This window comes from Ranitomeya imitator, chromosome 3, assembly GCF_032444005.1.
Source record: "Ranitomeya imitator isolate aRanImi1 chromosome 3, aRanImi1.pri, whole genome shotgun sequence".
Classification (NCBI taxonomy): domain Eukaryota; kingdom Metazoa; phylum Chordata; class Amphibia; order Anura; family Dendrobatidae; genus Ranitomeya; species Ranitomeya imitator.
Window position 1 is genome coordinate 169435996 of NC_091284.1, and position 13533 is coordinate 169449528.

Sequence of the window (13533 nt, forward strand, 5' to 3'; positions counted from 1 at the left end):
GGGCCTACTGAAATAATATGTATGGATAATTCAGATTAAATGCGATGTTGCCACAGTCTGAAATCAGCTCAGAACTACACGGGACAACCTGGTCAATGACCTGAAGAGAGCCGGGGCCACAGACAGTAACACAATATGCCATCATGGATTAACATCTTGAAGGGCACACAAGGTCCCACTACTCACACCAGCATATGTCCAGTCCTGTTTGAAGTTTGCCAATGACCATGTGAATGAATGAGAGGAGGCATGGGACAAGGTCAAGTGGTCATATGAGACCAAAACAGAACTTTTTAGTATTAACTCCACTCACCGTGTTTGGAGGAAGAAGGATGAGTACAACTCCAAGAACACCATCCCATCTGTAAAGCATGCTGGGGGGAACATCATACTTTGGGGGTGCTTTTCTGCAAAGGGGACACGACGACTGCACTGTTTTGAGAAGAGGATGGATGGAATCATGTATCGTGAGATTTTGGACAACAACTTCCATCCCTCAGTAAGAGCCTTGACGTTAAATCGTGGATGGGTCTTCCAGCATGACAATAACCTGAAACACATAGCCAAGGCAACTAAGGAGTGGCTCCGTAAGAAGCATTTCAACATTCTGGAGTGGTCTAGTAAGTCTTCAGGCCTGAACCCAATAAAAAATCTTTGGAGGGAGCTGAAACTCAATGTTGCTCAGTGACAGCCCAGAAACCTGAAAGATCTGGAGGTCTGTATGGAGGAGTGGGCCAAAATCCCGACTGCATTGTGTGCAAACTTGGTCAAGAACTACAGAAAACGTCTGACCTCTGTAATAGAAAACAAAGGTTTTTGTAACAAATACTAAGATCTGTTTTTCTATTGTATCAAATACTTATTTCTTGAAATAATATGCAAAATAGCCATGTAAATATCATACAATGTGATTTTCTGTCTCTCAAAGATGAAATGTACCTACGATAAAAATTAGGCTAGTTTCACATTTGCGTTTAAAAACGCAGCGTTTAAAATGCAAACGCAGGTGGCGAAAAAAACGCATGTAAACGTGTGCAAACGCTGCATTTTTTAGACGCATGCGCTTTCGCATGCGGTAAAAAAAGCTGCGTTTTTACGCGTTTACATGCGTTTTTCCTGCGTTTGCGTTTTTGGTACGCATGATGAGAAATTTCACAAGAGAAAAATCAAGATCCAGACACCGCCAATGGGACTACAGAGGGCATGTGACATGACTCTGTGGAACAAAATATGGAAAAATTGTAGCTCTCAAAATGTGGTAACGCAAAAAATATTTTTTGGAATAAAAAGCGTCTTTAGTGTGTGACAGCTGCCAATCATAAAAATCAACTAGAAAACCCACTATAAATAGAAATGGCTAGGGTTAGGGTTTGGATCCCTAGGGTTAGGGTTAAGTTTAGGGTTTGGATCCCTAGGGTTAGGGTTAGGGTTTGGATCCCTAGGGTTAGGGTTAGGATCCCTTTATCACCTTGATGGTGGGGGGTGGCTTATCAGTGTGTAGACTTGTTTTTCTCTATGGAAACGCATGCGTTAAAAAACGCAACAAAACGCATGTGCTTAAAAACGCATGCGTTTACATAGACAGCAATACGTTTTTTTGCCGCAAAAAAACACATGCTTTTTTTGCGGCAAAAAAAAACGCCTCTAGAAATTACTACATGTTGCATTTCCGCAACAAAACGCAAGCATAGAAACGACGCATGCGTCGTCAAACGCAGCAAAACGCATACAAAAAAAGCATGCGTTTTTAATGTTAAATATAGGAAAAAAAAGGCATGCATTTTTTGCGTTAAAACGCAGCGGCAAAAAACGCAAATGTGAAACCAGCCTTACAGACTTCTCTATTCTTTGTACTGTGGAAATCCTGTAAAATCAGAAGTGTATCTGGGGATGCTTCAGCAAGGCTGGAATTGGTCAGGTTAATCTTTGCGAATGAGGTATGAATCAAGCCGCATACAAGGTTATCCTGGAAAAACAGCTGATTCCTTCTGCTCAGGCAATGTTCCCCAACTCTGAGGACTGGTTTTTCCAGCAAGACAATGCGCCAGGCCACACAGCTAGGTCAATCAAGGTGTGGATTAAGGACCACATCAAATTCCTGTCATGGCCAGCCCAATCTCCAGACCTGAACCCCATTGAAAACCTCTAGAATGTAATCAAGAGGAAGATGAATAGTCACAAGCCATCAAACAAAGAAGAACTGCTTACATTTTTTAACCAGGAGTGGCATATGATCACCCAGAAGCAGTGTGAAAGACTGGTGGGAAGCATGCCAAGACACATGAAAGCTGTGATTAAAAATCATGGTTATTCTATAAAATATTGATTTCTGAACTCTTCCTGAGTTAAAACATTAGTATTGTTGTTTCTAAATAATTGTTTTTTTTTTTGCATTATTTGAGTTCTGCAAGCAATATTTTTTTTTGTTATTTTGACCATTTCTCATTTTTAGAAAATAAATACAAAATGTATTGCTTGGAACTTCGGAGACCTGTTGTCAGTAGTTTATAGAATAAAAGAACAATTTACCCAAAAATATACCTATAAAGAGAAAAATCAGACAAACTGAATATCTTGTAGTGGTCTCTTAATTTTTGCCAGAGCTGTATATAAACAAGGAGTCCAGGGTATGCAGGGCCTAGTAATTAAGGAGTTACAGGATATCAGGGGGTAAGTGGATATTCAAGAAAGAGCATGTGGACAGAGGTGGGGCTTTAAGTCCAGCAGTCAAGAGGTAATGTCCAGTTTCAAGTGAGAGGAAATGATGTCAGTCTATTAAATTATTCCCCACCCACAGGCTAAGGTTCATTCCTAGCTTAAACTGTTTTTCAGCAATTGATTATACATCCCAATTGTTTCCGCTCCTCCCCCGTCAGCAACCACACTATAGCACTGTATATAAATATATCAGTGGGGCGCATTATTCATGTGAATACATGTGAGGGGATTATATATATTTCATACATATATGTACATTTTATGGCACTTCCCTTCTTCAATGCAACAGAATACAAAATGTGTTTAAAAAAAATCAAATTTCACACATATATTTATATTTAATGGTTTAACTTAAGATCCATACAAATGTTGCAACATTCATGATACCATTTTTATTTACTTTCATCAATATAAAATTGTTTTAAATTAGGATATATATGAATAAATATAATTACCATATTTTCAAGTTATAGAGCAGTGCAAATGTCAAACAGCAAGTAAATGGTACAAGGCCGTAAGGCGCTCAAGGCAGTAAATGATTAATGTAAAGCAATAACAAAAGTTAAAACAATGGAAAATATTATCCTCCTAACATAATTAGCAATCTAGGCCAAGATGTTTTATATAAGGCTAAACATAAATTATCATTTGCAGCTATTCCCAATTTATGGAAGTATTAACTGATATCACTGAATAAACAAAATAGAATACTGTTCTAATATCCTGTTTATTGTGTTTTCATGGTGCTTTCTTTTATTAATAGTTTATATAATTCTATTCCTGAGAGTTTGCATATTGATTGTTGATTACATTTTTAGCATATACTATACGTCAGTGATACATAATGTGGCAGGCTATGGCAGTAGCGAGTTATTCCTAGAAGGAACCTCAGTGGTGCAAGATAAATTGTGCTTATCCTGCCTTTAGTTTATACAGGTCCTTCTCAAAAAATTAGCATATAGTGTTAAATTTCATTATTTACCATAATGTAATGATTACAATTAAACTTTCATATATTATAGATTCATTATCCACCAACTGAAATTTGTCAGGTCTTTTATTGTTTTAATACTGATGATTTTGGCATACAACTCCTGATAACCCAAAAAACCTGTCTCAATAAATTAGCATATCAAGAAAAGGTTCTCTAAACGACCTATTACCCTAATCTTCTGAATCAACTAATTAACTCTAAACACATGCAAAAGATACCTGAGGCTTATATAAACTCCCTGCCGGGTTCATTACTCAAAACCCCCATCATGGGTAAGACTAGCGACCTGACAGATGTCAAGAAGGCCATCATTGACACCCTCAAGCAAGAGGGTAAGACCCAGAAAGAAATTTCTCAACAAATAGGCTGTTCCCAGAGTGCTGTATCAAGGCACCTCAATGATAAGTCTGTTGGAAGGAAACAATGTGGCAGAAAACGCTGTACAACGAGAAGAGGAGACCGGACCCTGAGGAAGATTGTGGAGAAGGACCGATTCCAGACCTTGGGGAACCTGAGGAAGCAGTGGACTGAGTCTGGTGTGGAAACATCCAGAGCCACCGTGCACAGGCGTGTGCAGGAAATGGGCTACAGGTGCCGCATTCCCCAGGTAAAGCCACTTTTGAAGCATAAACAGCGGCAGAAGCGCCTGACCTGGGCTACAGAGAAGCAGCACTGGACTGTTGCTAAGTGGTCCCAAGTACTTTTTTCTGATGAAAGCAAATTTTGCATGCCATTCGGAAATCAAGGTGCCAGAGTCTGGAGAAAGACTGGGGAGAAGGAAATGCCAAAATGCCTGAAGTCCAGTGTCAAGTACCCACAGTCAGTGATGGTGTGGGGTGCCATGTCAGCTGCTGGTGTTGGTCCACTGTGTTTCATCAAGGGCAGGGTCAATGCTTTATGGTGATGAAGATTTCATTTTTTCAGCATGACCTGGCACCTGCTCACAGTGCCAAAACCACTGGTAAATGGTTTACTGACCATGGTATTACTGTGCTCAATTGGCCTGCCAACTCTCCTGACCTGAACCCCATAGAGAATCTGTGGGATATTGTGAAGAGAAAGTTGAGAGATGCAAGACCCAACACTCTGGTTGAGCTTAAGGCCACTATTGAAGCATCCTGGGCCTCCATAACATCTCAGCAGTGTCACAGGCTGATTGCCTCCATGCCACGCCGCATTGATGCAGTCATTTCTGCCAAAGGATTCCCGACCAAGTATTGAGTGCATAACTGAACATTATTATTTGATGGTTTTTTTGTTTGTTATTAAAAAACACTTTTATTTGATTGGATGGGTGAAATATGCTAATTTATTGAGACAGGTTTTTTGGGTTATCAGGAGTTGTATGCCAAAATCATCAGTATTAAAACAATAAAAGACCTGACAAATTTCAGTTGGTGGATAATGAATCTATAATATATGAAAGTTTAATTGTAATCATTACATTATGGTAAATAATGAAATTTAACACTATATGCTAATTTTTTGAGAAGGACCTGTACATCAAAGCTGCTATTGTTTGGTAAGACAGATAATCAGATTTCCCCACAAGTGTCTTTTTTTCTTTACTTTTTTTTTTAATTAAGCGTGCAAAAAGCAAACATTTTCCCGACATTCAGTTATAGCTGTATGGCCACAGCAAACACATTGACAACGCAATACATCGTCCGGTTTTCCCATCGCACTGTGCAGCTGCCTGAAAAGGATAGAACAGGTATTAGTAAGTGAAACCTGCAAGATACTTTACAACCTGCTAGTACCAATTTTAAACAATGGTTGACACATTTACTACATGCAAGAGGCTTGTCACTATTCTATTTCACTAGTGATGTTTGTAGCATTGGGGGAGAAACTTTAAATTTTGAATAAACTTTCCAAAAAAGCATCTACATACTAATATCTACACTAGGTTCTGAGAGAAATTTGGTTGAATCTCTTTCTGAAATACTTTGGGCAATAAAATGCAAAGCAATTGTCATGCCTAAGGTACCGTCACACATAACGATATCATTAACGATATCGTTGCTTTTTGTGACGTAGCAACGATATCGTTAACGAAATCGTTATGCGTGACAGCGACCAACGATCAGGCCCCTGCTGGGAGATCGTTGGTCGCTGGGGAATGATCAGAACTTTATTTCGTCGCTGGATCACCCGCTGACATCGCTGAATCGGCGTGTGTGACGCCGATTCAGCGATGTCTTCACTGGTAACCAGGGTAAACATCGGGTTACTAAGCGCAGGGCCACGCTTAGTAACCTGATGTTTACCCTGGTTACCATTAAAAAAGTAAAAAAAAAAAACACTACATACTTACATTCCAGTGTCTGTCACGTCCTTCAGCGTCAGCTTCCCTGCGTCCCCCAGTGTCAGCGCCGGCCGGCCGTAAAGCAGAGCACAGCGGTGACGTCACCGCTCTGCTTTCCGGCCAGCGCTTACACAGTGCAGGGAAGCTGACGCTGGGAGACGCGACAGGAATGTATGTACTGTTTTTTTTTTTACTTTTACAATGGTAACCAGGGTAAACATCGGGTTACTAAGCGCGGCCCTGCGCTTAGTAACCCGATGTTTACCCTGGTTACCCGGGGACTTCAGCATCGTTGGTCGCGACCACACAACGACTTACCAACAATCACGGCCAGGTCGTATCGCTGGTCGTGATCGTTGGTAAATCATTAAGTGTAACGGTACCTTAGGAGCTACAAGTTGAGGCTAAACTAACATACAAAAGTTGTAGTCCTTCCGCATTTTGGGAGCTGTCACATGTTTTGGTGTTTAGGTGGTCCAGGAACTCTATTAAATTCCTCCGTATCCTGCTCACTAGATACATTGTATCAGCTCGCTTAGCAAGAATACCAAACATGCCCTGGAGTCTTGGACAATAGGCTAATTCACTTGGTTTGGAAGGTGTTCTGTATTTATAATATTAGAATGTTTCCAAGCACTACACATTCATATCCCTTGTGCATTCTTCAAAACATTACTCAAGATGCTCAATCTCTACCAGGACAGGGAATGGAAGCCATTTCAAATAACTCACATCATTCTCTCTCACCCCAAGAAAGGCGGTGTTGGCCTCTCTGACTTGTCTGACATAATCCTGCTCCCATCTGTTATGGGTCATTGACTGGTGCAGACAAGGGGAATTCAAGCACTTGTTCACTATGAGACAGTCTTTTCTATCCATAACACTCTCAGCTACACCATAGATGTAAAACAGTAGTAGTAGTAGTAAGGACTAGTGGACTGCAAAAGAAAGCTAAATGGGGTAAAAGCAGGACAATTGCCCTGCAAACAAATGTGGATAGGAAAATGACTGAAAATAACATAAATAATTTTGAACCAGAAGGCGGAGGTCAAAGTGGAGCAGTATCTTGCATGTGTAGTTTACTGTACTTGCTAAAAAATAAATAAATGAAAAAATTGTGTGGGTCCCCCCTACTTTTAGTAAGGAGCCAAGTGAAAGCAGACAGTTGTTAGCTTGTCTCATTATGCTGGGAAGGGGCCAATATCCATGGACCATCCCAGCCTATTAATACCAGCCCCAGCTGTCTGCTTTGACTTTGCAGTTTATTAACCCTGCTGTTCTGTTGGTCAAAAATGACCGACTTTGAACTTCAATATTCTTTAAAATATTCAAGATGCGGCTCTGAAACCCGTGGCCGACCGACCCATCCTCATTTAAGTCAATCATCCACAAGTTTCAGAACCGCATCTTGAACACCCCAAAAAATACCAAAGTTCAAAATAGGTCTCCCCAGACCGAACAGAACAGCAGGGTTAAAAATGAGAGGACCCTAAAAAAATGATGTGGGCTCTTCCCATTACAATCTACAATGAGGTGGGGGAGACACAAAGTACAGATGCGTATTTACAATGATGGTCCAGCCATCTTGAGGGAGTGGGGGATAGATAAAGGCTGCATGAGCTGATCACCAGGCATTATTTGTGGTGCTGTTGGATACGGTGGAGTTTGATGGAGGGTTATTCTCAGATAGTGAATGGGCTACACACACATAAAATTACTTTGATTAGGGAACATGAACAAATGTGTTTTGAGGGAGCGTTTAAAACTGTGCAAGTTGTGGATAGTCCTAATTTCTTTGAACCAAAATTATGCGTCATGTTGTTGCTTTGCCACATATTGCAGCATTGTGATAAAGTATATTCTTTTTGCTATGAAAATGTTTATTTAAAAGAAATAAACAAATGTTATGGTCAGCAATTGAGTGCTTGGGTCTAAGAGGACTCAGATTCTCTAAAAGGCAAGTGCTGTTAGGCCTGCAAAAGTTTCAATAGTGCCCAAAACTTCAAGCTTTGCCAATCTCAGCTTTTGCACCCACTCAATATACCCCCAAAATTAACAGAGAATTCACCTACATTTATCTTCTGACATTCTGATGTAGGAAGGAAACACTGGTGGTAGTAATGTGAGGTTCCTGGCAATGGTGATATGTGGATACTATGTATAGGAAACCCTTTTGACATCTGTCAGGAGCATGTCACTCTCAACAAGGAAAAAACGCAACCCCTTAGACCATAGGGAATAGAGAAGGTGCGCACTCAGCAGGGTAGGTTGGTGAGGGCTGAACAGGACTTAGTCCAACTTGACAATAGGAAAAACAGCCACGCTCATGGGTAAATGCAAAAAGTGAAAAGTTTTAGTTACAACAGACACCACACTAGAAATGTAACAAAGACTGATGATTCGGAAGATAGCGGTAACCAACCAACGTTGCGACCCAAACCAGAGTCTTTTTCAAGCATTGCTCTGTGGTAGGCAACCAGGTGCTGGGGAAATTCTTTTCAAGGGTATTTGGACTGTGAGGCTCGTTGCCATGGGGCTAGGTAGAAGTTCCTCATAGTGTGGTGTCACTTAGACCATAGTCAGAAGTCTCTTACACAGCCAAATCAGAAGTTATACTTTGCACTGTGGAGAGAAAAGATCTTAAAACATGTGTCTGCAAATGGAGATTCTGGTTTGGCTTTTACCCTCATGTCTTTTACACCTCATGTCGCGGCTCGCTAAAGGGTCGATATTGACTTTTAGGATCGCTACTGCCAATACGTGGCACTAGAGATCAAGACCTCTTGCTCTCTGAAGAGGCAATTTGCATATGGAGCAATATACTCTTAGTTAGGGAGCATTTCCCAGAGTTCATGCTAAATGTATACCACTAACGTGATGGGAACATTCCATTATTGTCTCCATTTGATTGCCACCCCTTGATGACTGCCTTCTGGGGGGGTTAGTTCTGTGTATTCTCCAAGTAATTGTATTTTTAACATTCAATAAAAAACATCAGTATTTCCCATATATTAGCATTTCGCACATCCATATAAGAGATCAATATTTGTATGTATAAAATGAGAACTTTTTGATCACAATGTAACAGAAAATACAGATACACAATAAAACAAAGAGTAATACCGAAATAAATTTAGACAAACGTATCTCATATTCTTATTTAAAAAGGTTGTATAGCAGTTGAAAATTCTTTTTAACCCCTTCACCACCTTGCAATTTTCTGTTTTTGCGCTTTTGTTTTTGCTTCCCATCTTTCCAGAGACATAACTTTTTTATTTTTCCATCAATATGGCTATATCAGGGCTTGTTTTTTTGCAGGACGAGTTGTACTTTTGAATGACACCATTGATTTTATCATACTGGAAAACAGGAAAAAAAATTCCAAGTGTGGTTAAATTGCAAAAAAAAATTGCAATTCCATAATTGTTTTTTGGGTTTTCTATTTACCGTGTTCACTAAATGCTAAAACTGACCTGGTAGGATGATTCTCCAGGTCAGCAAGAGTATGCAAATACCAAACATGTCTAAGTTCTTTTTTATTAAGGTGGTGAAAAAAAATAAGAAAATAGTAATAAAAATATTTTGTTAATGTCGCCATTTTTTGAGACCCGTAGCATCACCATTTTTCAAGATTTGGGACTGGGTAAGGGCTTATTTTTTGTGCCCCAGCTGATGTTTTTATTGATACCATTTTAAGGTAGATACAATATTTTAAGCGTCTGATATTGCATTTTATTGCAATGTTGGGGTGGCAAAAAAATGTAATTCTGAAATTTTAAGCTTTTTTCTTGTATGCCATTTACCAATGTGATTAATTTACTTTATATTTTGATAGACCTGACATTTCTGAATGCAGCAATACCAAATGTGTTTTTTTTTTATTGATTTATTTTTCAGAGGGGCAAAAGGGGGGTGATTTGAATTTGTGTGTTTGTTTCTTTACCTTTTACTGGCTTGATTAGTCTCCTTAGGAGGCTTGAAGTTGCGATCATTCAATCGCCTGTGCTACACATAGCAAGGCTGAAGCTGTTTGCCCATGGGGTGCTCTATATCCTGCTCACTATTTGAGGCGTTTAGTTGCTTCCTCGAATGGGTCGTCATGGACGTTTCTAAAGGGGCACATATTATCCATTATGTTGACGACTTCTTATGCCTGGGCCCAAAAGATTCGCCACAGTGTGAATACACGCGGCAGTCCACCTGTGAGAAGGAGAGAGCTGGAGGGAGAGCGGACACCCCAGAGCCGAGGGGTTAGATTGAGAAAGGAAGAAGGCGGTGTAGCTTGCTTCATGGGTAGGGTACTCTGATGAGTAGCAGAAACTGCTACTAGGCCCAAAAGGATTTCCTGGGCTTGATGCAGTTAAAAATTAGTAATTAGATAAACAGGCGGTGTAGAATGCTTCATGGGTGGGCTACTCTTCTGAGTAGCAGACACTGCTACTAGGCCCAAAGTATTGCCTGGGCTAGATGCAGTTAAAAATTAGTAATTAGATAAACAGGCGGTGTATCTTGCTTCATGGGTGGGGTACTCTGCTGAGTAGCAGAAACTGTTACTGGGCCCAAAAGGATTTCCTGGGCTTGATGCAGTTAAAAATTAGTAATTAGATAAACAGGCGGTGTAGCTTGCTTCATGGGTGTGCTACTCTGCTGAGTAGCAGACACTGAAGCTTTGGAGCAGACCTATGAATCCCAGGCCATAGTATGAGTAAACAGCTCTGCAGACTCAACCATCTGTGTTACCCCAAGCCATAGTGTATGTAGTTTCCTTAGGTTAAAAGGGGGGGGAACGACCCCACCCACCTGGAATTGACAATGCCAATGTCATGTAAAACACAGCAAGGGACTCCAAAAAGAGTCTCCATTTTTTCCAAAAATTGGGCCACAGACACCACTTAAGTGGCATCAATTTCCACAGAGTTTCTTAAAATGGTTGGTGAGGTGATTTTCAAAAATCATCAAGCTTTTAGTCTCCCCAGGATAACACAGGGGTAGAAAAGTCCTTGCGGATCCAGGATTTGTTCATCTTGATGAACGTTAGTCTATCTACATTCTCACTGGACAGCCGCGTGCGCTTATCTGTCAGCACACCACCAGCAGCGCTGAACACCCGTTCAGAGAGAACGCTGGCTGCGGGGCACGACAAGATCTCTAAGGCGTGAGTGGCAACGTCAGGCCATTTTTCCAGATTGGAAGCCCAAAATGAGCAAGGGTCCAGTTCCACAGTCATGGCATCAATGTTAACTTGGAGATACTCCTGTACCATCCTCTCTAGGCGTTGGCTATGCGTCAGACTTCTTGTCTCCTGTGACCTTGCAAAGGATGGTCTAAAAAATTCTTGAAACGATTGGAAAAAATTGCTGTTACCACCAGATACGATGTTACTGTTATGGTTTGAATGATGACTCGATAGTCCCACGGTTGGCAAGTTAGAACTCAAAGATTGACTACGTGCACCACTGGTGTTTTGTGGAAAAGCCGATGTAAGATTCTGTAACAGTCTCTGCTGATACTCCTGCATGCGTGAATCCCTTTCTATGGCAGGAATTATTTTGCCAAATTTACTTTTGTACCGGGGATGTAACAGTGTGGAAACCCAGTAGTCGGCATTACTTCGGATTCTGACAATCCGAGGGTCATGTTGCAGGTAGTGCAGCAAGAAGGCACTCATGTGTCTTGCGCATCCAGGAGGACCAAGTCCTTGTTGCCTTGGCGGCGTTGAGGTGAGAATCATGCTTCCTTTCTCTGCCCTCTCCCCCCAACCTCGCACAACAGAAATTTGATCAAGGTCTCCCTCATCTGATGAGTCTTCCACGCCCAGCGCCAGTTCGTCCTCCACTTCTTCCTCGGCTCCTGCACCTTCCTCAAAAGTTTGGCTGGTACCATGCGCCCTCGGTAATTCCTCTCCCCAGCCTCCAATGCCAGCCGCTTTGGTGCTGCCGACCGTCTGGACCTTGGAGATATTATCCCTTCCGCAAAAGACTCCTCCTGTTCCTCCTCTTATCCCACCACCTGACTCCAAATTCTGTTTAACTTACTTACAGCCAACGCTAACAGACAATTCTCTATACTCCTCCTTCTAGACCTATCCTCTGCCTTCGACACAGTTGACCACTGCCTCCTACTACAGATTCTCTCTTCCTTTGGTGTCAAAGACCTTGCCCTATCTTGGATCTCCTCATACCTTACCAACTGCATATTTAGCGTTTCCTACTCCCATACTACCTCTTCATCTCACCCCCTCTCTGTTGGTGTCCCTCAAGGCTCTGTCCATGGCCCTTACTCTTCTCAATCTATACACTCGGCCTGGGACAACTCATAAGGTCCTATGGCTTCCAGTACCATCTATAAGCTGATGACACTCATATCTACCTCTCTGGCCCAGATGCCACCTCTCTGCTCACCAGAATCTCAGAGTGTCTATCAGCCATATCCTCCTTCTTCTCCTCTCGCTTCCTCAAGCTCAATGTGGACAAATCTGAACAAATTATCTTTCCTCCATCTTGCATATCTACCCTACCTGATCTAGCTATCAAAATAAATGAAATCACACTTTCCCCTGTCCCCAAAATCGCTGCCTCGGAGTAACCTTTGACTCTGCCCTGTCCTTCAAACCGCACATCCAAGCTCTCGCCACCTCCTGTCGCCCTTAGCTCAAAAATATTTCCAGAATCCGTCCTTTCCTCAACCCTCACTCTACCAAGATGCTCGTGCATCTCCCGCCTCGACTACTGCAACATCCTCCTCTGTGGCCTCCCTTCTAACACTCTTGCACCCCTCCAGTCCTTCCTTAACTCTGCTGCCCGACTAATTAATCTCTCTCCTCACTACACTCCTGCTTCCCCTCTTTGCAAATCCCTTCACTGGCTCCCAGTTTCCCAGCATATCCAGTTCAAACTACTAACGCTGACATACAAACCCATCCATAACCGTTCTCCTCCATATGTTTCTGAACTAGTCTCTCAATATCTTCCCTCACGTAATCTCCGGTCCTCCCAAGACCTCCTTCTCTCCTCCTCCTCTCCTCCACGCTTATTTGCTCCTCACCCAATCGCCTCCAAGACTTCTCCCGAGTATCCCCCATCCTCTGGAATTCTGTGCCCCAACACATCCGGTTATCCACCACACTTGGATCCTTCAAAAGAAACCTGAAAGCCCTCCTCTTCAAAGAAGCTTACAGCCTGTAATGGGCAGCACAGTGGCTCAGTGGATAGCACTGCAGCCTTGCAGCGCTGGAGTCCTGGGTTCTAATCCGTAAGGAGTTTGTATGTTGTTCCTGTGTTTGCGTGGGTTTCCTCCGGGCACTTCGGTTTCCTCCCACATTCCAAAGACATACTGATAGGGAATTTAGATTGTGAGCCCCATCGGGGACAGTGATGATAATGTGTGCAAAACTGTAAAGCGCTGCGGAATATGTTAGCGCTATATAAAAATAAAGATTATTATTATTATTACCACCTCAACACCATCGAAGCTACTGCAACCCTCGACCTACTGTCTCCTTCCCCATAATCCT

At 41.9% G+C, this 13533-nt stretch overlaps 1 protein-coding gene across 1 annotated transcript in view; it reads right to left on the reverse strand.

Annotated features, from left to right (window-relative positions):
* Positions 1-5200: 5200 nt before the first annotated feature.
* DYNLT3 (dynein light chain Tctex-type 3) overlaps positions 5201-13533 on the reverse strand; it is a 74071-nt gene continuing 65738 nt past the window's right edge. The window contains exon 5 of the mRNA XM_069761601.1: positions 5201-5408. Within this exon, the coding sequence (XP_069617702.1) occupies positions 5332-5408 (77 nt within the window). The 3' untranslated portion in view covers positions 5201-5331. The remainder of the gene's footprint in view (positions 5409-13533) is intronic.